Below are 27,221 nucleotides of genomic sequence, written 5' to 3'. Positions count from 1 at the left end.
ATTGTGTGTAATTTTTCTTTGTGAAATATTTTTGCCCATTTCTTTTCAAGGGTGTCAATACTTTTAGTTGACACGGTTTACAATTGTTTTTATGTTACTTAGCTTTCAATTAAAAAAACAAAACAAAAACTTTTTGATTCAAGTCAGTCAGGTAGTGTAACTATAACTATAATACAACAATGACTCTAACAACCATCATATTAGTTCTTATTAAACGAACAAACAAGCAGAGGTGGACAGTAACGAAGTACATTTACTTGAGTACTGTACTTAAATACACTTTGAGTATCTGTACTTTACTTGAGTATTTTTAAATTTTTTTGGAAACTTCTGACTTTAACTTCACTACATTTAAAAGACATATACTTTTCACTCCACTACATTTTTGTCAAGGTCCTCGTTACTATGAAGCAGCTTTGAAAGTGGATTTTTTTTTTCTTTTCTAAAACGTGATTTTTTTTTGCAGGTGACACTGATACAGCCTATCAGTAATCACTAGGGTCACGTCACGTCCATAGACTGTAAAATCAAGTTCAGTGATTTCTCAGTAGCGTTATTTGAACACGATCAGTTGATGGCAGAATGGAAGGAGCCGATTCTTCTGGGGAATGCACACACACCCAGGGCTATACCTAGAACCCATCTTTCAGTTTTCTGAAAGGAATAAAGATTCGTTTTGTTTTAATTGTTTGCTGAAAACGAACCACATCACGGCCTACAAAAACTCGACGTCCAACCTGCAGAAGCATATTGAGGTGTGTAAACATTTTATTCCAATAGAAAGCTTGCAGTGAAGTTGTCTGTGCTTTTAGAGCTAGCGATAACATTGCAATAGCTGTGCAGTCTGGTTAGTCAAATGACTTTCTATGGATTTACCTGCCAAGTTGCCATCGCCTTGTCCACGGCTAATGTTAACACATAGCTAGTTAAATTGGACACTGTTAGTTAGCATGTAAAAACAGAGTTATGCTAAAATAAATAACGTTAACTTATCTGAAGTGCTTTCAGAAATATGTTTTAGCATCATCTTCCCAAATAAACAGAATGTAGAAATCTTTCTTTTCTAGTAGCGTTAGCTACCCAATATGATTTCAAGTTTGAAAAGAGTTTGCTAGCATGACAGGTGGAGTTTCACTGACTAGCTAGCTTAACGTTAAACCACCATGATGCACAGCATGCGTTCATTTTGTGAATTCACATTTCTGTCTTTGGTAACGGCATTAGGTTTTGTAAGTGTTGTGGCAATAATACAACGATGCGTTGACAGAAAATGTACTTTTAATACTTAAGTATTTTTAAAAGCAAGTACTTCAGTACTTATGCATATACGCAGTGCCATGGCCTCACTTTTGTTTATAAATGCCTTGAGACCTCAAGAATGGCACAGGAATAGTTTTAAGCATTAACAATAAATCTAATATAGTAATTTTTATGATTAAAGTGATTTATATAGGTAGCAGTCTGAGTGAATGACCTTGACGTCCGTAACGTCACAGCAGGAAGTCTATCGGTTTCATCGCCATTTCCGCTATACTAATGATGTGTTGCTGGCGGGTGCAGCAACACGACAGAAGGTGGATTTATGTTACATTCATGGCTCAAAAATGTTCAAACTGCAAAGATTTGGACACGTTTTATGAGAAGTTCACAGGCACATTGGGCGCTTACAAAGTGGTCTCTCCTCTGCTCTGCACATTTTACTGAAGACTCGTACGAGACCTCTGATCTGTTGAGGAACGTTGGCTATAAGCCTGTACTGAAAGAGGGTGCAGTACCAACGTCCATCCATCCATTATCTGTATCCTGTTCTACAGGGTCGCAGGCAAGCTGGAGCCTATCCCAGCTGACTACGGGTGAAAGGCGGGGTACACCCTGGACAAGTCGCCAGGTCATCACAGGGCTGACACAGACACAGACAACCATTCACACTCACATTCACACCTACGGTCAATTTAGAGTCACCAGTTAACCTAACCTGCATGTCTTTGGACTGTGGGGGAAACCGGAGCACCCGGAGGAAACCCACGCGGACACGGGGAGAACATGCAAACTCCACACAGAAAGGCCCTTGCCAGCCTCAAACCCAGAACCTTCTTGCTGTGAGGCGACAGTGCTAACCACTACACCACCGTGCCGCCTGCAGTACCAATAATTAAAGGAAAATACAACTACAAGAAAAGGAAAGTATTTATTTATTTATTTATTTATTTAATTTATTTTTTTTTAAAAGGAAAGTGAGTTCAGTTGCACCAGTCCTCCTGGAGTGAGCCGAGCGTTGTTGCTGAAACCCAGGACGGGATATATCGTTTGGGCAGTGACCTCCCTGCAGTTGTTGCTAAAACCGGTGACATCTCGTTCTGTCCCGGGTTTTAGTAATTGTCTGAGCCCAGCAGTAATGGCGGAGTACTCAGCATGAAGAAAAGTGAATGAGTGGAGCAGCCGTCTGATTTCTAAACTGGATATTGCTGCCATCTTGCCCTTACGTGGAAGAAGTGAATGAACAGAGAACTGAACAAACAACTGAAAGTCAGATTGTTTCAAAAACAATCGTCCTTCAAGAAGCGAGAACACAGATGGGTAAGCTCCGACTCTCATTTGGATTAAAAAAACCAAAACACGTTGTTGACCTGCATTTAGATTAATACATGTAACTTGTATTGTGTGTTTAAGTTACCGGTATGAGATTATTTAATTTGCTTCAGAATGTGATTGTCTCAGTTCATCTGATTATTTAATTAGCCTTTTACGTTTTATCAGTGAAAATGCATGCATGTACATGTATGTTGCATAAGTTATAACACCCATCCTGTTTTAATGAGAGTCAACCCACAATCAATGAAGTCAAATCAGTCTTAGTTGAGCAAGTCGGTAACGGGATTTCTTACTTTCACCATAAATTTTTATTTATATGACTTTGTTCTGTAGCTGTAAAAGGCCTCGGCCTTAAAACCTGTTCCTGCTGTGACGTTATGCACTCAGGGCTGGCTGGCTCAGCGGGGCAGCTCAAACGCTAACTTTGCGGTCGATTTTAACTCTCAAAAATATATTTTTTAAAAATTCCCATGGGCGGCACGGTGCTGTAGTGGTTAGCGCTGTCGCCTCACAGCAAGAAGGTCTGGGTTCGAGCCCCGTGGCCGGCGAGGGCCTTTCTGTGCGGGGTTTGCATGTTGTCCGCGTGGGTTTCTTCCGGGTGCTCCGGTTTCCCCCACAGTCCAAAGACATGCAGGTTAGGTTAACTGGTGACTCTAAATTGACCATAGGTGTGAATGTGGGTGTGAATGGTTGTCTGTGTCTATGTGTCAGCCCTGTGATGACCTGGCGACTTGTCCAGGGTGTACCCCGCCTTTCGCCCGTAGTCAGCTGGGATAGGCTCCAGCTTGCCCATGACCCTGTAGAACAGGATAAAGCGGCTAGAGATAACGAATAAAGGTTCTGCGTATCTGCTTCAAGTAAAATTTTGATTGTACAACTTTCACTTGTATCGGAGTAACATTTGACCAGTGGGATCTGTACTTTGACTTAAGTAATGAAGTTGGGTACTTTGTCCACCTCTGCAAACAAACAAACAAATGAATAGATAGATAGATAGATAGATAGATAGATAGATAGGCTGTATATCACAGATCCCATCTTGACAGTCTATAAAAACACAAAGAACAAGTACAATAAATGAAGTAGGTTTAGCCTAATAAGACATGGCATAGGCAACTGTACAAGTAATGTTTTGTTTTAAATTACTAAAACAACTTGTACAATTAAATGCCAAATAAAAAAAGCTTGGCCTGAAGTGCACTTTTTCACAGGAGGCCTGGTTAATATTAAGGACTAGTGAGGGCATGAGAAAGGAAGAAGCAGAAAGTGAGGAGGATGCATAGAATATAGATGCCACTTTAGCGTGCGTCTTGCCTGGTAGCGCGTAGGCTGGTTGAGGATGCTGCTGAAGCTGTGTGACTCACTCATGTGCATGTTGGACTGCGTGAACAGGTTTAGCTGCAAGCAGTGAAACACACATTCTGTCAGAAGCAGGTGGATTCTGGTAGAAGTTAACCAATGAACATGCACACACAGCTACATGCTGCATACTGTATAGGCTGACAAACACATTTGTTATTTGTAAACAGACGTATGCAATATATCGTGCGTTTAAAGCATAGACATGGGCATGACTAAATCAGAGTTTTCTTTTAATAAAATCATTGTACATGAACATTCTGAAATGCTCAATATTACACCCAAGTATACAGTACATTAGGTTTCTAAATAATTATACTGTACTGTAAATACAACTCAGCCTATTGAACATGTTGGGCCACTAGGTGTCACTGCTGAAATGCGTTTAAAAACAGTTTGAACCTTCATCTTCCTTTCTGACTGAACTTGAGCAATGATCTCCAAACTTTTATTAAACTCCTCCGAGATGAGATGTGTAAAGTAGAAATGCATAATACATTATTTATACATTATTTCAGGGTCCAGTTTGTAATGTCTCAGCATGTTTATAATGATATCCTTTCAAAAACTCTGACTCACAATAAGGGCGGCATGGTGGTGTAGTGGTTTGCGCTGTTGCCTCACAGCAAGAAGGTTCTGGGTTTGAGCCCAGTGGCTGACAGGGGTCTTTCTATGTGAAGTTTGTGGGTTTCTTCCAGGTGCTCCAGTTTCCCCCACAGTCTAAAGATATGCAGGTTAGGCTAATTGGTGGTTTTAAATTGACCGTAGGTGTGAATGGTTGTGTGTCTCTACGGTATGTGTCAGCCCTGCAATGACCTGGTGACTTGTCCAGGGTGTACCCTGGCTCTCACCCATAATCAGCTGGGATAGACTCCAGCTTGCCTGCAACCCTGGACAGGACAAGCAGTTTTGGATGATTCACAGTAGATCTGGATTTTTTAATTTGTTCAGATTTGTGTTCATATGCACGTTCATCAAGACTGAAAGCATATAAAGATCCTTCACAACAAAAATTAACCGTCTTCAAACTATGACTTACTGGAACAGACTTAGCCCATGTTTACATTAGACCGTATCAGCGGATCATCAGATTAACGTTTTTAAAACGATTAGTGTGCACACAGCAACACCAATACACGATTTGCGTGCACATAGCAACGCCAATACACGGATACGCTCGGCTCCGCAGGCATCCTGCGCTCCAAATCACTCCGCCCTGAACAGCGAGTGCCCTCTGGAGGGTGCGCACTCCGGCCCTGCGCAGCTCACACAGCGCGCGAGTGAAGTGCACAAGCCACGATTCGGGACTGAGCCGCTGTGTGTGTGATCCCAGCGCATATCACTTACCACTTGCAAGTGGAAGGATGGCAAGCCTAAAGACAATCATAACTACACAATGGGCAGTATTTGCATCAGTATTTGCAGTATTTTCATACTTTTATACTCTTTAATGAAAGGTGATACAAGGCGGAAGTCCGCGCCGTTTTTCAGCAGTCGCGTCACATGACCAACGCCAGCGAATCAGGAAGGTGGATGTCACAGTGACGTTGTCCAATGAGACGCCAGCTAGAGCTCAGCACAGTGTATCCGCGTATTCTGAATGCTTACACAGCACCGGAGCTGACACGATCTGGATTGAATACGTGGACGCTGGCGGATTCCCGTTTCCCGGCGTTTCCAGGCGGTTTAATGTAAACGGACAGTGCATCCGCGAAGAAAACGAGACAGATACAGTCTAATGTAAACGTAGCCTTATTAAGGCTCTCAACCTCTATTCTTTACAAAGGCGCCGTGAGCGATATGCCATCATCTTTATCTGGAAGATCCAGAACAATCTGATCCCTAATTGTATCAGTATTGAGTTTATTGAATCTGTTAGAACAGGAACAACATATATCAGACCTATTGTTTCACAGTTATACTTTGTGACTGTACAGGACACTGTTATAGAATCAAGTTATTTATAATCACACTATCTGTTGTCACCCAAATGAGGCTGGATTCCCTTTTGAGTCTGGTTCCTCTCGGGGTTTCTTCCTCATGTCGTCTGAGGGAGCTTTTTTTCCCTGCCACCGTTGCCACAGGCTTATCATTGGGGATAAATTAAGGGTAAAATTATCTCATGTTTAAAGTCTTTAAATTTCTGTAAAGCTGCTTTGTGACAATGTCTGTTGTTAAAAGCGCTATACAAATAAACTTCACTTGACTATTGGTAACTCATGGTACAGCAGTGTCAACACGATGATATTTAACTCTCTCATCGGTTGGTCACGCCAGCTCTCTACAATGTGGTGCCAGCAAACATCAAGTCAAGCCCTACCCTGATGAGGTTCAAGACAGAACTTGATAAGTGGCTCAGATCATTTCCTGACATCCCACCCACACCTGGGTACCTTGGAGCAAATAGGAACTTGCTGTTGGAGTGGGTCGGTAGCAAGTGTTAATGGCTGATACCTTGGGAATCAGTGGTGGAGATGAGAGATATACTTGGCCTGAGTGATCAAGCTTGAAGCTGATCCAAGGTATCCAAGGTAAGGTATACACTTTGTGAAGTCTTCATCTGTCTGTCTGTCATCATATTTGAGGGTTGGAGATCCAGGAAGCCATCAACTATCTTCCATGAAATCTGTTGGGTGATTATAACACACCAGAGGGACCCAAACCCTCATCTGGTGACAGGTACACATACACACCTTTGGGCAATTTAGAAATTGAACTAATCTGCATGTCTTTGGACTGTGGGAGAAACCAGAGCACCTGGAGGAAACCCACGCAGACACAAGAAGAACATGCAAACTCCACACAGAAAGGCCCCTGTCGGCCACTCGGCTCGATCCCAGAACCTTCTTGCTGTGAGGTGACAGTGCTAACCACTACACCACCGTGCCACCCAAAGTCTTCATATGATTGGTCAAACACAATGTGCCGAATGCACTCGTTTGCATTAAGTTGGGTTTTGTTGGACTTTTCCAGGAAATTTCAGCACAAGCAAACGTTGTGGACACAAATCTCAAAAGGCCACACATGAAGCTTGTGTAGTTTCAGCAGACAGGCTGGGGTCAGATAAGAGAAGGGGAAGGTTAAGGCTTGTCAATGTTTTGCAATTCACTTCGCAGGCAGAAAAAGTCTCCACACCAGAGGTCATCAAGAGCTGGAACGCAATCCAGCAAAATACATGTTTTTCAGTGGACCAAATTGAGTCCTTGAAAAAATACTGCAGCAGAGCAAAAAACTAACCACATTAAAAAAACAAAACAAACAAACAAACAAACAAACAAACAAACAACAACAACAAACTGGCTGTGCTTCAGTGACCCTCAACATGTTTTCTCAATATGACTCAGCTGGGCTTTGTAGCAAATCCTCTGTTGTGACTTGTTTAATTGCATTACATCTGATCATTTACATAATTACGTAAACTATTTAGCTGAAAGCCTCAGTGTTTAAGTCTAGGCTGAAAACATCTGTTTAGTCAAACTTTTTGTTAATAGTTTTTATGAGGTAAAGAAGCAGATCTGGAGGGTCCTCAGGCGTAGAGTGTTTTGGTAAACTGGAATGTATAGATGCTGTTGCCTGCCCACTCACTCACTTGGGTTTGTTGATGGTGTAGTGGCTGGCTGCTTTATGTCCCAGGGCTACCTCATGACTGTGTTACCTTCTGGCTCTCCCTTTTAGTCATGCTGTCATAGTTAGTCTTGCCGGAGTTACTCATTAGGTGACAATGGGAATACCTAACAACCTGTGGTTTCTCCCCCCATCTCTTCCCTCTGTCTGTCTGTCCCTCTCCATTGAGTTACATGTTGATCCTGAGACACCAGTGATGCTGACCTCTCCTACTCCTCAGACCTGCCTGATCCATCCTGATGCCCTACGTCTGGCTGGAGTCTCATCACATTGCTCCTGTGGAGGACGGCCTCATATGGACAGTCGAAAGTCGCACTTGGAAGATGGCTCTGGACACTTACAGTAATACATTTATGTCTGATGACTACAATTGACTTGCTAACTTTAGGACTTCAGTTGTCATGAACAGTTTTGCACTCAAGTTTCCATCAATGAACTTCAACAAAACAGACTTCATATTAAAACTCTAATGAATTTCCTGTTTTCACAGTTAGACTTTGTGACTCTATAGGACACAGTTATAGAAGCGAGTTATTTATGATCATGCTATCTGTTATCACCCAGATGAGGATGGGTTCCCTTTTGAGTCTGGTTCCTCTCAAGGTTTCTTCCTCATGTCGTCTGAGAGAGTTTTTCCTTGCCACTGTCGCCACAGGCTCGCTTATTGGGGATAAATTAAGGAATAAAATTCTCTCATGTTTAAAGTATTTACTTTTCTGTAAAGCTGCTTTGCGACAATGTCTGATTGTTAAAAGCACTATACAAATAAACTTGACTTGACTTGAAAGCAAGTCGCTGGAATTGAGACTAGCTACAGGGTTAGGTATGAAAGGAATGAGTTTTTACAGACTTTCTTATAGTTTTCATTTTATTTCCTCTCTCAGGTTTGATTCGTGAACTGATAATGTGGCTTTTTTTAAAGGCGATGATGAAAATAGGATGTTTAAAGATAAACAGACAGAGAAGTATGGGTTTATTCTCCCTGCATCAGCTCCAAAACAGATGTGCGTTAAGGCACGAGTCAAAAGTTGTAACATGAAGTACAACCAAAAAGCAAAACATAACAACACCAGTGTCTTACTTATAAGCAGAACCTAATTTATGGTAACTATTATCATCACTCTGTCATGTCATGTCACGTCACGTCACATCATGTTAGTTGTTTCTCAGGACATTTGTAAGCAAAAAATCTTTCATTACGAACGAATGGATCATTGGAAATGACAAAATGATAAACTGTTCCTTCTACAAACTGTAGCAGGCCTTGCCAAAAATCATACTGAGAAAGAATATGAATTAAATTTAGAAAAAATAAACTCATTCACTGATTCATTTTGATGGAAACACTTCAAACTTGCCAGCTTTTCAATTATCCCAGCCTACAAGAAGAGATCCGGCAGGTCAGATTGAATTAGACGCACATCGGAAATTTGTGTTGAATTTCACCACTCATGCATCACTGTAATGCAGTTATTCTTTGCGTCCTGTGTATACCTCAGTGAAGGTTTATGAAAAGATAAATGATATGTGCCACAGTAATGAACAAGGATTGTCCCTGTTCACCATATAAAACATTCAGCAGCACTCATTCTCAATGCGGGGTCAAGGAGAATAAAACCATATGGTCTGTCGCAAACCAATGCTTGCAAATTGTCCTTGAGGAGAAACCCTGATCAATTTAATAGAGGTGAAAATGTTTCGATTTGGTAGAGAGATCGAATGATATACAATCCGACTGACAACTGCATGACCTTGATGGCGAATAGAAACGCTGATTGTCAACTTGGCCAAAGAGAGCTGGGAGAAAGAAGGAGAAAGAACGAGGGATGGAAGGAAAAATGGATGAAAGAGACAGGGAATGTGAACCTTAGTCTTGGTCCAGATAAGAAATGAGAAAAGGGTACATGGATTACATGTATACACACATACGGTACAAATACACATATCCATATGTACTCTACATACTCTAGATTTGGAGTTCTCCATTCCTAGCTCCACATCTTTGTTGAGCTGTCGCCGTCGGCAACGCAACAGGCTAATGAGTTTGCTGACGCAATGGACGAAGGACTTGGGGCTGGGCACGATGCTGAAGGGCGGTGGCAGGGTTTTACCGTTATCGAAATATGACAGCCAGAGTTTAGACCTGGCAAACTTCCACTCCACATCTGCATCATCCTAGAATACAGAAGGTGTTAAATCCAGGACAGCTTTAAATTTGATCCAGAAAATTGAAACTCTTCATATGCCAAATGTAATGGACTCGTAGGAGTTGGACTGCAAGACTAGAAGCAATCATAGAGGGGTTTTCTCTTTACTTTTTACTATTTTCCATTATATCCCTCATCCAAAAACATTCCCATGTAGGGATTTGCCAAGGATGGCTCACATCACATAAAATAGTTCCACCATTGATTAAGCAATGTATTTCATGATGTAAAAAAAAAAAATGGATATGGTCTGAGTCAGTCATGGTATATCCTGGATATACCATGAATTGACGTCACAATTTCAAGCTACAGTGGTGCTTGAAAGTTTGTGAACCCTTTAGAATTTTCTATATTTCTGCATAAATATGACCTAAAACATAATCAGATTTTTACACAAGTCCTAAAAGTAGATAAAGAGAACCCAGTTAAACAAATGAGACAAAAAATATTATTCTTGGTCATTTATTTATTGAGGAAAATGATCCAATATTACATACCTGTGAGTGGCAAAAGTATGTGAACCTTTGCTTTCGGTATCTGCTGTGACCCCCTTGTGCAGCAATAACTGTAACTAAATGTTTCCGGTAACTGTTGATCAGTCCTGCACACCGGCTTGGAGGAATTTTAGCCCAATCCTCCATACAGAACAGCTTCATCTCTGGGATGTTGGTGGGTTTCCTCACATGAACTGCTCGCTTCAGGTCCTTCCACAACATTTCGATTGGATTAAGGTCAGGACTTTGACTTGGCCATTCCAAAACATTCACTTTATTCTTCTTTAACCATTCTTTGGTAGAACAACTTGTGTGCTTAGGGTCGTTGTCTTGCTGCATGACCCACCTTCTCTTGAGATTTAGTTCATGGACAGATGTCCTGACATTTTCCTTTAGAATTTGCTGGTATAATTCAGAATTCATTGTTCCATCAATGATAGCAAGCCATCCTGGCCCAGATGCAGCAAAACAGGCCCAAACCATGATACTGCCACCAACATGTTTCACAGATGGGATAAGGTTCTTATGCTGGAATGCAGTGTTTTCCTTTCTCCAAACATAACGCTCCTCATTTAAACCAAAAAGTTCTATTTTGGTCTCATCTGTCCACAAAACTTTTTTTTCCAATAGGCTTCTGGCTTGTCCACATGATCTTTAGCAAACTGCAGACGAGCTGCAATGTTCTTTATGGAGAGCAGTGGCTTTCTCCTTGCAACCCTTCATGCACACCAATGTTGTTCAGTGTTCTCCTGATGGTGGACTCATGAACATTAACATTTGCCAGTGTGAGAGAGGCCTTCAGTTGCTTAGAAGTTATTCTGGAGTCCTTTGTGACCTCACCGACTATTACATACCATGCTCTTGGAGTGACCTTTGTTGGTCTACCAATCCTGGGGAGGGTAACAATGGTCTTGAATTTCCTCCATTTGTACACAATCTGTCTGACTGTGGATTGGTGGAGTCCAAACTCTTTAGAGATGGTTATGTAACCTTTTCCAGCCTGATGAGCATCAACAACACTTTTTCTGAGGTCCTCGGAAATCTCCTTTGTTCATGCCATGATACACTTCCACAAACATGTGTTGTGAAGATCAGACTTTGATAGATCCCTGTTCTTTAAATAAAACAGGGTGCCCACTCACACCTGATTGTCATCCCATTGATTGAAAACACCTGACTCTAATTTCACCTTCAAATTAACTGCTAATCCTAGAGGTTCACATACTTTTGCCACTCACAGAGATGTATTATTGGATCATTTTCCTCAATAAATAAATGACCAAGTATTATATTTTTGTCTCATTTGTTTAACTGGGTTCTCTTTATCTACTTTTAGGACTTGTGTGAAAATCTGATGATGTTTTAGGTCCTATTTATGCAGAAATATAGAAAATTCTAAAGGGTTCACAAACTTTCAAGCACCACTGTATATGGCTGACTCGAGTCACAGCTGTGGCTCCTTGAGCATTTCTGTGTGTAGATCTACGTATCATGATCATACGTACCTAGCAAGGCAGGTGAAAGCATGGTACATTGCACATGCACAGTTTGAAGGTCGTGCCGATGTAAACAACAAATATGGCTGCCTCCAGTGAGTTTATGCCGAGATTCAATCTTAACACTTTTAGTTTGGAATTTTTCGATGAGGGATATAAATCAGATACACCGTGCACTGAGAGGCACCGGGAATTATGGATTCTCTTCGGTGACTGGCACTATGCCAGTACTATGCCAGCCACCTCAGAGAATCCATAATTTCAACCGGAGCCTCTCAGTGCATGGTGTATTTGATGACTATTTTAGAATCATAAGGATGACATTAACAAAGAAATAACATATATGGAACTGTGCAGTGATCAAGTAATGGCTTTGTATATTTAACAGTTATTCCATGAAATTGAGCCGTACATGAGCTGATAGTCGATGAGGCACGTAGCACCGAGTCGGCTATAAGCCATGTATGACGAGATTGAGTGGAATGACTGTTTTATTCTATCCACATTCACTGGATTTTGAGAAACAGAGTATTTTTATTTTTATTTTTTGCAAATTCGATAAATAAAAACTTTATACAAAACGTCCGACAAAATCATTTCCACTTAGAATATAAACAAACTGGCGAAATGACAGGAGCAATTTGTGAAAAATGCTATAATAATAATTCTTGAAAAATAAAAAAATATATGTTCTTACCATCAAATACTTTTATTCCATATTTTGTTGCTTTTTTGGGGGTTTTCTTCTTCTTCTTGAGGGATTTTTGGTGGTTGGCAAGCTAACTTAAAGGTGCGTTACTGCCACCGACTGGGCTGGTGTGTGGTAAAGGCGATATGGGGGGGGGGGGGGGGGGGACACACACATGACTATTTTCTTTTAGCTATTTCTGTTTCTTTTAAATACTTGATCACAATTTTTGGGGTTTTGTTTGAGTAGAGTTTTTATTTCTTGCTCAGTTGATTCAGCTCTGCCATTTTGTTTTTCTCTACTCACAGTATATGAGCTGATAGCCTAGTAGTAGAGTAGCCAATGAGAGCATGCGATTGTTCATATCCAGTGAATGTGGATAGAATAAATTTGGATATTCTTAACTAGCTTCATGAAGAGTTACAAAATTAGCCACGCTCTCTGGGAGGGATGGCATACTGTCTCCCCTGTCAATCACAATTAATTGTGAGATTATGTATGCATATGAGGGCTCACAGCACTTTCCTCTGAGTGTGGTTTCACTGTCCTGCGATAAAATAGGAGCAGGAATTTGAAAAGATGCACTTGGCTGGCTTCACATGTTCCAGAAGGAGCATGTGTTAGCCTTCACACAAGTCCCTGCTTGGTAGCTATCACATGATTCAAAAGAGCTAACTGGCAGGAGGGAATTGGCAGGAGACCAAATTGGAGAGAAAATGGGGCAAAATTGGTTAGCACCATCCTGATTGACAGAGGGAGAGGGAAAAAAGATCATCCTTTAGGAAGACTGGTTTTCAAATTCCTACAGTGCCTTGCAAAAGTATTCATCCCCCTGGGTGTTTGCCCTGTTTTGCTGCATTACAAGCTGGAATTAAAATGGATTTTTGGAGGGTTAGCACCATTTGATTTACACAACATGCCCACCACTTTAAAGGTGCACTTTGTTTTTTATTGTGACACAAACAATAATTAAGATGAAAAAACAGAAATCTGGAGTGTACATAAGTATTCACCCCCTTTCATATGAAACCCCTAAATAAGAGCTGGTCCAACCAATTCACTTCATAAGTCACATAATTAGTGGATTAAGCTCCACCTGTGTGCAATCAAAGTGTCACATGATCTGTCACATGATGTCTGTATAAATCAACCTGTTCTGGAAGGACCCTGACTCTGCAACACTACTAAGCAAGCAACATGAAAACCAAGGAGCACTCCAAACAGGTCAGAGACAAAGTTGTGGAGAAGTATAGATCAGGATTGGGTTATAAAAAATATCCCAAACTTTGAATATCCCACAGAGCACCATTAAATCCATTATAGCAAAATGGAAAGAACATGGCACCACTACAAACCTGACAAGAGAAGGCCGTCCACCAAAACTCACAGACTGGGCAAGGAGGGCATTAATCAGAGATGCAACAAAGACACCAACAATAACCCTGAGGGAGCTGCAAAGATCCACAGCGGAGATGGGAGTATCTGTCCATAGGACCACTTTAAGCCGTACACTCCACAGAGTGGGGCTTTATGGAAGAGTGGCCAGAAAAAAGTAATTGCTTAAGAAAACACGTTTGGAGTTTGCCCAACAGCATGTGGCAGACTTCCCAAACACATGGAAGAAGATTCGCTGGTCTGATGAGACTAAAATTGATCTTTTTGGTCATCATAGGAAATGCCATGTGTGGTGTAAACCCAACACTCTGAGAACACCATTCCTACAATGAAGCATGGTGGTGGCAGCATCATGCTGTGGGGATGTTTTCATCTGCAGGGACAAGAAAGCTGGTGTGTGTGTGTGTGTGTGTGTGTGTGTGAATACTTATGCACACTCCAGATTTCTGTTTTTCATCTTAATTATTGTTTGTGTCACAATAAAAAACCATGTGCACCTTTAAACTGCACATGTTGTGTAAATCAAATGATGCTACACCCACCCCCATCCATTTTAATTCCAGCTTGTAATGTGACAATACAGGACAAACACCAAAGGGGATGAATACTTTTGCAAAGCACTGTAGGTCCCAACCTTAATTCCCAATTCCATCTCAGAATTTTTTTTTTTTTTAAACTGTGCTATACATTGCTGTGTCCTAATTTGAATAGTGAACTAACTGGCACATGTTTCCTGTGGTTTTCATGATCCATTAATTACAGTCAGAACCGTGTAAATCCAATACCATTAACAGTGTTTGAGGTTATCTTTCTATCCCACTGTCCATATTATTTCATTACCATTTCATCATTATTGCTTTTGTAAATGAATCATCTCACAAAACACTCTGGATTAATGAAGAGTAGATTAAAAAATGTTATTAGTTGGAATACTTTTAGTTGTTTATTAAACTCTCTTGCAATCAGCTGACAGTCCTATTAAAGAAAGATTTACATAAAGAGATAAATACAGCAAGGAAAGAAAGAAAATAATCAACAACAGCATGCTGTGATGCTCTGATGCAAAGCAGAGTTAAAGGCCCGGTCCCACTGGCCGATGGACACAAAACGTATGCAAAAAGGACACAGCGGACGAGCAAAATTTCGGGGGTGGCTCTATCTGTTTTCATCCGCTCCAGAAATGGACAAAATTGGCGAAAATTTGTGAAAACAGAACGGAAAAGAACGGACGTGGGTAGTATATAGCGGGGATGTTAAACGCATGTTCATAGGAAGCTTAGCGGATGAAAGCGGATGGAAGTGGATGACAGCTCCGAAGGGGTTACCGGTGATAACTGAGAAGCGGATGCATAGCAGAAAGAGCGGATGCATAGCAGATGAAAGGGATGCATCACGTACGCCTAACGGAAACAAAGGGGATGCTGCGCGGATGTATATCGGATGCAGACCATTCACTGCGCATGCGGGGGGTATGAATTGCGTCTGCTCCGCGGATATAAAGGGATGCAGCACGCACGCCGTCAGCATAAAGCGGAAAGACGTGCTGGCGGCTACATCGATACATCTCTACTACTAGATGATTTTCTCCCCCTTTTTATACAAAATATCGATTGTCCGCTAGGTGTCCTTCTACATACTCTAGACATACTCCAGACATCCTAAATATACGAGATACATCCCAGATATAAACGCTTTGTCCGTTTTGAATACTTTATATACGAGATGCATACGCTTACATCCGTTCTATTTCCGTGCTACTAACGATGAATAGACGTTTCATGTACCTTATCTTTCCTCCCTCTTTCCGTTTTCAGCTGCAGCTGATGTGAGTTGCGAGGATGCCCAGAGGATGCAGAGAGGATACAGCAGACGTTTAACGGATGATGACGGACATAGAACGTTTGTTGCTCGTATATGTCGCGGATTTACATCGTACACGGCGGAAAGTTCATCCGTTCTAAAAGTTTTGTGCAGCTCAAAACTTTTTGCGCGGATGAAATCACAGTGGACGGATGCTCGATAGATAGAGCGTATGAAGCACGTATGCAATGAGTACACAACGGATGCATAGCGTTTTCCAACGGATGGCAAAGATTTTTTTACGTTTTACATCCTCTTTGCATCCGTAAGTGCAGTGGGACCGGGCCTTAACTTTGAGAGTTTTATTCCTCTCATAACACAGCAGTTTTCCAACAACTGCACTTCGGGAGTTATTACCGATACAAATCAAGAGTTAATGCTCATTTCAAACATCAGAATGGGAGACATTGTGATCTCAAAGTGTGACTTTCTTTCACTGTGGCACTCTGGGTGTTGGTTTGAGCCAGATGGACTGATTTGAGGTTTTCAGAAACTGCTGATCTCCTGGGGTTTTCACACACAAACAACAGTCTCTAGAGTTTACACAGAATGGTGCGAAAAACAAAAAACATCGCGTGAGTGAGCGACAGTTCTGTGGGTGGAAACAAACGTCTTGTTGCTAAGAGAGGTCAGAGGAAAATGGACAGACTGGTTCGAGCTGCCAGGAAAGATATAGTAACTCACATAATCACTCTTTACAACCATGGTGAGCAGAAAAGCATCTCAGCATGCAACAGCAGAACAACACATTGGGTTCCACTCCTGCAGCCAAGAACAGGGATCTTAGGCTCAAGAACAAGTTCCTATTAAAGTGGCCAGTGGGTGTATATTTTGTGAAAATAGGAAGGAATGTGACTTGAATGATGTGGTGTTTGAACTGACAGCATTACGATACAAGAGGTGTACATTGGCTAGGTTAAACAAGTGGTGGCTCAGTGGTTAAGGCTCTGTGTTAATGACCTAAAGGTCAGGAGTTCAAGTCTCAGCATTACCAAGCTGCCATTGTTGGGCCCTTGGGCAAGGCCCTTTACACTCTCTGTTCCACAGGTGCTGAACCTGACCTCAGCTTATATAGAGAACAGCTGGTTAATAAAAAAATTATTAAAGACTTTTCCATTGTGGAAAACTAACAAACAAAGAAAAAACAGTTTAGTTTTAATCTATTACAAATCGCTGATGCTGGAGACTCCTTCCATAAATATCTCCTTACATAAATCTTCACCTATTTTAATCCATTTATTATTAGATTGCATTAATTATAGACCATCTGCCATACAGTGGTGCTTGAAAGTTTGTGAACCCTTTAGAATTTTCTATATTTCTGCATAAATATGACCTAAAACACCATCAGATTTTGACACAAGTCCTAAAAGTAAATAAAGAGATCCCAGTTAAACAAATGAGACAAAAAATATTATACTTGGTCATTTATTTATTGAGGAAAATGATCCAATATTACATATCTGTGAGTGGCAAAAGTATGTGAACCTTTGCTTTCAGTATCCGGTGTGACCCCCTTGTGCAGCAATAACCGCAACTAAACGTTTGCGGTAACTGTTGATCAGTCCTGCACACCGGCTTGGAGGAATTTTAGCCCGTTCCTCTGTACAGAACAGCTTCAACTCTGGGATGTTGGTGGGTTTCCTCACATGAACTGTTCGCTTCAGGTCCTTCCACAACATTTTGATTGGATTAAGGTCAGGACTTTGACTTGGCCATTCCAAAACATTAACTTTATTCTTCTTTAACCATTCTTTGATAGAACAACTTGTGTGCTTAGGGTCGTTGTCTTGCTGCATGACCCACCTTCTCTTGAGATTCAGTTCATGGACAGATATCCTGACATTTTCCTTTAGAATTCACTGGTATAATTCAGAATTCATTGTTCCATCCATAATGGCAAGCCGTCCTGGCCCAGAGGCAGCAAAACAGGCCCAAACCATGATACTACCACCACCATGTTTCACAGATGGGATAAGGTTCTTATGCTGGAATGCAGTGTTTTCCTTTTTCCAAACATAATGCTTCTCATTTAAACCAAAAAGTTCTATTTTGGTCTTATCTGTCTACAAAACATTTTTCCAGTAGTCTTCTGGCTTGTCCACGTGATCTTTAGCAAACTGCAGACGAGCAGCAATGTTCTTTTGGAGAGCAGTGGCTTTCTCCTTGCAACCCTGCCATGCACCCCACTGTTGTTCAGTGTTCTCCTGATGGTGGACTCATGAACATTAACATTAGCCAATGTGAGAGAGACCTTCAGTTGCTTAGAAGTTACCCTGGGGTCCTTTGTGACCTTGCCGACTATTGAGGTATTTCACCTGACGTCACAGGGTCACGTGACGCCCCGGTGTCCGCCATTTTGAACGTCAAGCTACATACTAACGCTGCAGACAGAGAGGGAGAACCAGCTTGAAAAAAAACGTGTTACAGACACCTAGAATAGATTAATTTGTCAGTAAGCACTCTATAAATAACCATGGTGTTTGCTTGTTGTGCTGTGGGCTGCCACAACAGACAGGGACAGCGTGCAGGACGCTCCTTTTACCGGTTTCTAGTGATGGGAATTTCGGCTCTTTTTCGGGAGCCGGCTCTTTTGGCTCTTCTTACTATAAGGAGCCGGCTCTTTCGGCTCCCAAACGGCTCCTGAGATTTTATTTTTGATTTAATTGCTGCAATTAACTAGTTAATTAATTACATTATTATTTATATTTTATCAATAGGATGTTTTCCATTTTATTTTTTAGTTTTTGTAGCCATTGTAAAGCTTTGTAAAGTATAGCAGTGTAACAATGTTCTAGCTGTAGAAATAAAACTTACCAATTAATAAATAATTTTCTCACAAACATAATGCAAAACTGTTATATTACCAATATAAAATACACAGCTGATTTTCCGCTCCTCAGGTGCCTCACAGACTCCTCTCCCCTGCGCTCCACAGCTTTAAAGGCATCGTGCGGTAATTTCAGCAATCAGGCTATATCATGTGTCAAAATGTCGGGTTTGGTGGGTTATTCAAGCCCCTCGGTTTCCCGCGATCTCAGTGTCCCGATGCGCCCGCTACAAGCATTTAAAGTTGACGCGCACAGCCAAATTTAGGCAGCCAGCCGTTAACTAGGTCAACTTATGTGTGACGTCATACCAGTAACCTCCCTTGGGTGATGCTGGCCTGTCGCCATGTTTTCTCTATAGCGTGTGTTTACCAGAGTTGTTTACATTGCGGATTTTGTGGATTTATTCAGTTTGTGGATAGTTTTGAACACTCAAAACACTATGAAATGATGCATTAATATTCTGTGATACAAAATGCCTAATCGGTGTATTGTGTTTGGCTGTAACAACGAGCCCCAGCCAGGAATTGCCTTACACGAATTTCCCACTGACAAGACAGTTCAAGAAGCTTTTTAAAAACATTTTCACAAAACTCCAATTAAACCTCCATGATCTTGCAATATTATGTACAACACCCCATGTCGCTTTTAATAGGTCTAAGATCATCATGGGAGAGCAAAATAGATCTATAGGATAGAAACCAAAAGGCCAAATTTGGACTTGTGTCCAAATTTTACAGTGATTTATGCCACAGAGCTGCCTTGAACTAATAATTATCACTTATTACTGACGATTGTACGTTTACTAAACAATACAATACAAAGCTCAATACTCCCAGCCTATAACATACTGAATATCAAGTTAAAATCAACCGCAATAAAAGGAAAATGATGAAAACTGGAATATCAAGGGGTCTACTGTATCAGAAGGCCCACTGCATTTCGCGAGATCGCAAGCTGTCAAGTTGCTAGAATTCAATCTTTCTAGCTATACTTTCACCCCCTACAGCTATCAGTATTACACATAATCATAGATTAATCACACAGCATTCTAATTCAAGTGAAAATGGTCTTTAAAAATACACACAAGTAGTGATTTAGTCAGAGAAACCAACCAAAACAAGTCTTCAAGTCGCTGGTCTTCTTCATTCTCGTCTTCGTTTCTGTCATCGTCAGAACTGTCCTCATTTTCTTCTGAAGATGAGCGCTCAAGTTCAAATCTGTAAGGCTGGATACCACCAGGACATTCAGCTGTCAAAATCTCTACTTGTGGGCCATTTTCTTCTTCTGTATCGGTAAAATCAAAGCTAATTTCCTCAGCATCGCTCCTATTTTCTGGTGTGTCCGCCATTGCAACTGCACCGAGTGGTTACTGGTATGACGTCACGCAGCTGTTCCATTGACCGAGAGGGGGCGCTGCGAACGTGGGAAATTTCAAGTGATGGGCATGACCAAATAAGGACCGATTACAACCGCGGGAAGCTTTTGAAAAATCGACGGTCAATTTATTTCGAATCTCGAAAGCATTCTGGTGCAGAATAATGCGACTTTTATCGCCACTGCGTGATGCCTTTAAGCATTACACCAATTTTCGTATTTTCGCAGCTGTGAATGACATCAACCCCCCCAACCAAAAAAAGTAGGCGTACACCATGCTACTTTTTTTCCTTTGAATGGTAATAGACAACACAAAGACGCAATCAGACAGCAACTTTTTTTGTGAAAGTCTCTCTCTGAGGCACCTAAGGACAAAAAACTAATTCGGCTCCCCAACTCGGCTCCCACCGAAGATCCGGCTCCCGTCGTTCACTTCAAAGAGCCGGCTCTTTGAACCGGATCGTTCGCGACCGACACATCACTACCGGTTTACTACTGACCCAGACAAGAGGGCCAAATGGATTGCAGCTGTGAAGAGACAGGATTGGGAGCCAACAGAGTACTCCAGACTTTGCAGTGATCATTTCATTTCAGGTTAGTTTATCAGTTAACGCAATTTTGATAGAATATATAGCAAAAAGTAAATGGGTCAGTGTTTGTTAACCCATCTCAGCAGTGAAACAAGGCAGTGTTAATTTGTCTAGGGTTGCATGTAGCAGACATCAGACATAAAACGCAATAACAGAGGCTAGAAAGAAACGGGACACAGAAATAAATAAACAGGGCTCCATACCAAGGCTGGGTACAGTGTTTGTGATAAAAGACAGATCCAATTTAACACGAATCACAGCTTACTTTCTTGTTAAAATGTGCAAAGGTCTCCACCATCTCATACCGCCTTGCACTGAAGGACTTAAGCGTGCCGTCCAAAATGGCTGCGTCACGTGACTTGGTCACGTGGGTGAAATACCTCAATTACATGCCTTGCTCTTGGAGTGATCTTTGTTGGTCGACCACTCCTGGGGAGGGTAACAATGGTCTTGAATTTCCTCCATTTGTACACAATCTGTCTGACTGTGGATTGGTGGAGTCCAAACTCTTTAGAGATGGTTTTGTAACCTTTTCCAGCCTGATGAGCATCAACAACGCTTTTTCTGAGGTCCTCAGAAATCTCCTTTTTTCATGTGATGATACACTTCCCACAAACATGTTTTGTGAAGATCAGACTTTGATAGATCCCTGTTCTTTAAATAAAACAGTTCTCTTTATCTACTTTTAGGGCTTGTGTGAAAATCTGATGATGTTTTAGGTCATATTTATGCGGAAATATAGAAAATTCTAAAGCGTTCACAAACTTTCAAGCACCACTGTAGCTGCACTACAGTACTCTCAGAGCTGCTGTTATGGATAATGAATCATCTTCTGACTAATCAGATTTGAGTGTTGTGTATAAATCATTTTAATTACCAGACTTTCCTTAAACTTGTGGCTTAGTTTTGATTACTTTTGCGACACTTTGCTGTTTTCTTGCATACACTAATTTCGTAACCAGCACTCATTACCCTCAACCTTCCTTCTTTCTCTTCATCAATGTCTCATATCTCATTTCTTTATTATTATTATTATTATTTTAACATACACAACATGACCATTTTTGCTATGTGATCATTTGGTCATTTGTGAAACACACAACTGTCATGAATGAAATTTGTCTACCTTTTTCCTAAGTGTAAGCAAACTTTTCCATTCAACTGTATGTAATTGTGAATATCAGATTTTCTGGACTCACCTCTATCTCCTGGTAGGAGCTGTTGATCATAGCGATGAGCATATTCAACAAAACCACCACCATAGTTACGTTATATATCCCGTACAGGACATAGCCGATGTTCTCTATGAACTTATGGTCGTACTTCAGAACCACAGAGGAGACTTCGGATAAGCCAAATATAGACCAGAACAAAGTTTTAAAACTCTCTTCCACTCTGTAGAGACAAAGATAAATAAAAAGTTGGACCTGTTACTTAGTATTAAGCCCAGTTCCTTTCTTGTTTGAAATCTAACCTAATACATTTATGAAGTAGTTCTTGGCTAAGTTCATTCAATGAAACCAATGTGACAACAATTTATTCCGCCTTTAAAGCATAACGTTCCTGTTTCATCCATGGTGATATATTGATATCAGGAACTCAAAGTATTTTTTAAATGGAAGTCAGACAGACAGACAGACAGACAGACAGGATTGAGTAACTAGTAACAGGAAATGGCCATAAAGTTAATTTGCTTGGTGTCCTAAAGCACTCTTGATGAAATTACTAGACCTGAGGAAATTGCACGCGCACACACACACACACACACACACACACACACACACACACACACACACACACACACACACAGAGTCCTGTTAGAAAATGTAATTCATTCCTTCCTGCACTCTTTAGAGACTGTGTCCCTGGGGAAGATGAACTACAGCATGAAATGAGTTCTTTGGTCGGGCAGCCTCACACTTCACCCTGACTTTCTCCAGCTGAAATTGGTCAGATGCTGGAGTTGCAGTGCGTGAGCAAACTGGGCTGAAATGATCTTATAAGACTGCTTAATTGCCTTGCCATGCTTCACAATTTCCTGCTCTCTCTCCCTGTATTTAATGTAGGGATGTAAATTGTATGGTTCATGGCCCGGGACTGGCCCAGTAAATGAACTTACATCAGGAAAAAAAAAATGAATTCAACCTTTAGTAAATTGTACATTATTGAATTTAGCTTGGCTAGTCAATTTAAATATGTTCAATATTTAAAATGTCCTGTGGACTGCTGCTGAATTGAAAGGTTTGGGGAAAAAAAAAAAAAACCAAAACATCTTGTCTCTGTTATTCAAACACAGGGAAAATAGAGCATTAAACTCAGGGCCATAAACTGAACATCAACTCAATGCAATTCTTCATTAGCAAACTTTAAATTATATCTAATCCCAAATCCTTTCCCCAGTTAAGACCATTTCAGTTCTTGGTTAGTAATGAATGGCAGACTGCGAGTTGGCCTAGTGGTTAGCGTGTCTGCCTCGAGATTGTGAGTTCTACTCACAGTTGGGTCATACCAAAGCCCATCATAAAAATGGTACCTACTGCCATCTGGCAAGGCATGCTGCAATAAAGATGTGAGTGGGGAGTCAAACTCTTGTGGTTACCAGAGGACTAGCTGACCCCATTGTAACCCTAACTGTATAGGTGAGAGGCTGAGGGCTACAGAAACGGAGCTCAGCGTTGCCCAATGAACTTTAATGGTCTGTGCTGAGTTTCTCAAAAGCATTGTAGCACAAAGATCATTGTTAAATAGTAGAGTGAGCAACATGATGAATACTCTCTCTCCTAGTTAAGATGCTCTTAGTGTTAAGAGACTTTTGGGAAACCCACCACTGGTTAGTACTGGGATGGCAGACTGCCTGGGAAGGACTTTAGACTTTAATGAACTGCAGTGTGTTCATATAGCTTTTTTTTAAGTGATATTTGTCTAATCTGTACATCCAGAATGTATGGACTGATTGACTGTAACTCACGTGGTAAAGGCAGGGTTAACCTTAGCTCCCAGATAGTAAGAGTAGAGAATGAACATGCCAATCATGAACGCAAGGAAGACCATGATGAAGAGCACCATGAACTTGAAGATGTCCTTCACAGTGCGTCCCAGAGAGATCTGCAGTGGGCCGAAGCTCTCATTGGCTGGGAGGATGTAGGCAATACGAGAGAAGCTCAAGACAACAGCGATGGCATACAGGCCTTCTGAGATGAGCTGAGGGTCTGAGGGAAGCCATTTATCCCTTGCTGGAGGAACACAAACACAACAAATATTGTACATTGATTAGTATAACTATATAGTGTAATACTGTGAAATCTACTCATCATCTTATTTTGTGCACCAATCAGCCATTTCATTAAAATCATTGACAGGTGAAATGAATAACATTAATTATCCCATTACAATAGCACCTGTCAAGGGGTGGGATATATTAGTCAGCAAGTGAACAGTCAGTTCTTGAAGTTGATGTGTGGGAAGCAGGAAAAATGGGCAAGCATAAGGATCTAAGTGTATTTGACAAGGGCCAAGTTGTGATGGCTAGACGACTGGATCTGAGAATCTCCAAAATAGTACATTTTGTTGGGTGTTCCCAGTATGCAGTGGTTAGTACCTACCAAAAGTGGTCCAAGGAAGGTTAACCAGTGACAGAGTCATGGGCGCCCAAGGTTCACTGAAGTGTGTGGAGAGCGAAATCTAGCTCGTCTGGTCTGATCCCACAGAAGAGTTACTACAGCACAAATTACTGAAAAAGTTATTGATGGCTATGATAGAAAGGTGTCAGAACATACAGCTTGTTCTGTATGCAGCATATGGGGCTGCGTAGCCACAGACTGGTCAGAGTGCCCCTGTTGACCCCTGCCCACCACAGAAAGTTTATGCAATGGACACGTGAGCATCTGGATTTGACCATGGAACAATGGAAGAAAGTGGCCTGGTCTGATGAATTATGTTTTCTTTTACATAATGTGGACTTTTATATGGAGCCAAAACATGGACAATAAATAACCAAATGCAAAAAAGGCTCGAAGCCTTTGAGATGTGGGCTTACAGACATATGAATAAGATTTCTTGGACTGAAAAAGTAACAAATGAGGATGTGCTTTAGAAGGTAGGTGCTAAGTGAATGCTTCTGAAAGTAATTAAAGAGAGAAAACTCAAGTACTTTGGTCATATAGTTAGACATGACAGCCTCCATCATACTCTACTGGAAGGCCAGATAAACAGCAGGTGAGGTCGAGGCTGGCCCAGAATATCCTGGTTTATGAACATCAGGGAATGGACTGGCATGACTTACACAGAGGCAGTACGAAAAGCACAAAACCGGAAAGAATGGCATTTCATCACATCCCACCTTCAACCAGAGGAAAGAATGTGAAGAAGAAGAAGAAGAAGAAGGACAGCCAGGTCCGTATGTGTCGCTTACCTGGGGAAGAGATGGCACCAGGATGCACTATGGGAAGAAGGCAAGCTGGTGGAGGCAGTGTGATGCTCTGGGAAATGTTTTGCTGGAAAACCTTGAATCCTCGCATTCATGTGGATGTTACTTTGGCACATTCCACCTACCTAAACATTGTTTCAGACCAATGCAACAACTTCATGGCAACAGTATTCCCTAATGGCAGTGGGTTTTTTCAGCAGGATAATGCACCCTGCCACACTGCAAACACTGTTCAAGAATGGTTTGAGGAACATGACAAAGAGTTCAAGGTGTTGACTTGGTCTCCATATTCCCCAGATCTCAATCCGATTGAGCATCTGAGGGATGTGCTGAACAAACAAGTCTGATCCATGGAGGCCCCAACTCACTACTTACAGGACTTAAAGGATCTGCTGCTAATGTCTTGGTGCCAGATACCACAGCACATCTTCAGATGTCTTATGGAGTCCATGCCTTGATGGGTCAGGGCTGTTTTGGTTGCACAAGGGGGCCCTACACAATATTAGGCAAGTGGTTGTGGCTTATTGTTGTATATTAGGCTAATCACATACCAATTCTAGGTACAAGATTGGAAAAGTTAGTTGTGGAAGTACTCTTAAAAATCTGCTCAGTAAAAAATACTCTATTGTTGCCATATGTTTAACTCTTCAATGTTTTTTGAATAGCAAAAAACAAAACAACAACAACAACAATAACAACAACAACTATTTTACAATTTATCTCCAGCAGTAAACTTAGAATAAACTAAAATGAAGTGCACCTATATCATGTCAGGACTAACAGACAAACATATATGTCAGCAATAATTTGAAAGTGTTATGCAAACTATTTGTAACCACTTCAGAGCCATTTTTAAGGACAGCTGTCACTCCTACACTCCCAGAAAATAAAGTTCATTATTATACCTTTAGGGGTACAATGGCTTGTCACTTGGGCAGTACCCTCTAAGGTACTTATTTGTACCCTTTACTGTATACTGCATGGGAACATATCCTCCTGAGAACCAACCCATAGACTTGTGTCCTCTGTAGTTGACATTTGTTTTACATGCACACCCTCTTACTCTTTCAAGCTATTCACTTGAATCCTGGTGTCTTGTAAAGAGTACATCCTGGGCTTTCCAATGATATATCATGTGACTAGGAGGGTTGCTGGGAAATTCCTAGTAAGGAAATCACAACAAAAGAGAAATTGAGAGACACATTATTTTCTTGGTTCCCAGGAGGATCCATGTACCTTTTTAGCCTTACAAAGGTACCCATAGTTACCTTGAGGTCTAACAATGAGCCCTAGGGGGTACATTGCAGTGTACCCCCTAGGGCTCATTATTAGACATTACATAGATTGTACCTTGGGGGACAGAAATGGACTCCTACTGTATCCCTATTTCTAACAGTTTACTTACCGTATGTGAAGTACTTTATGTCAGGTGGCAGCGTGACCAGAGAGAGGTCAGCGGCATGGATTTTCTCATCCACATACTCCTGCGCTTTCATGGCCTGCAGGAAGGCGAAGAAGCGGGCGGTGAATGCTGCAATGAAGATGGACAGCATGCCAAAGTCTAGAACGTTCCACAGCTGCAGGATGTATTCCCTTGGCCCTTCTGTCCATAGCTCCTTACACTCCGACCACATCATGCCTACAGGACAAAAGAACGGCTTCTGAACCATTAAATTATATGAAACAAAAAAAAAACTGTTTTAATCCATCACTCCCTCTCTTATCTCTCTCTTCATTGTCTCTGAGGAGACTCTGTAGATAATTAATGTGGTGGATCTTGTGGTTTATTTAAAAGATTATATCTATTATCAAGTTCTGAGGTACTGTTTATTCTGATACTAGAATTATGCTTTCTTGAGGTATTTTACAAGAAGACTATAAATACAACCCTAAATCAGAAAAAGTTGGGATAGTACGGTAAATTCAAATAAAAAAAAAGAAAGCAGCGATTTCTAAATTTACTTCGAATTGTATTTCATTGCAGACAGTATGACCCCAAGATATTTCATGTTTTATCTGGTCAACTTTATTTCATTTGTTAATATCCATCTATTTCTGCATTTCAGGCCTGCAACACATTCCAAAAAAAGTTGGGATATGGCAATTTAGGGCTAGTAATGAGCTTTCAGATGTGATTTGAAAAAGATGATGTCAATAGGTGATTGTAATCATGATTTGGTAAAATCAGTATCCAGGAAAGGCCTAGTCTTTGAGGAGCAAAGATGGGCTGAGAATCTCCATTTTGTCAACAAATGCATGAAAAAAATATCGAAATGTTTAAAAAC

The 27,221-nt window shown here is 41.1% G+C and overlaps 1 protein-coding gene across 1 annotated transcript in view; it reads right to left on the bottom strand.

Moving 5' to 3' along the window:
- Window positions 1–27,221, bottom strand: part of trpc3 (transient receptor potential cation channel, subfamily C, member 3) — a 153,255-nt gene that overhangs the window by 13,453 nt on the left and 112,581 nt on the right. The window contains exons 6-10 of the mRNA XM_060915280.1: window positions 26,342–26,575; window positions 23,479–23,743; window positions 21,710–21,905; window positions 9,541–9,750; window positions 3,907–3,990 (exon numbers count right to left, since the gene is read on the bottom strand). Of these exons, the coding sequence (XP_060771263.1) occupies window positions 3,907–3,990; window positions 9,541–9,750; window positions 21,710–21,905; window positions 23,479–23,743; window positions 26,342–26,575 (989 nt within the window). The remainder of the gene's footprint in view (window positions 1–3,906; window positions 3,991–9,540; window positions 9,751–21,709; window positions 21,906–23,478; window positions 23,744–26,341; window positions 26,576–27,221) is intronic.

This window comes from Neoarius graeffei, chromosome 2 (assembly GCF_027579695.1).
Source record: "Neoarius graeffei isolate fNeoGra1 chromosome 2, fNeoGra1.pri, whole genome shotgun sequence".
Classification (NCBI taxonomy): domain Eukaryota; kingdom Metazoa; phylum Chordata; class Actinopteri; order Siluriformes; family Ariidae; genus Neoarius; species Neoarius graeffei.
The sequence above is the reverse complement of the archived record's forward strand: the minus strand, read 5'-3'. Positions and strand labels throughout refer to the sequence as shown.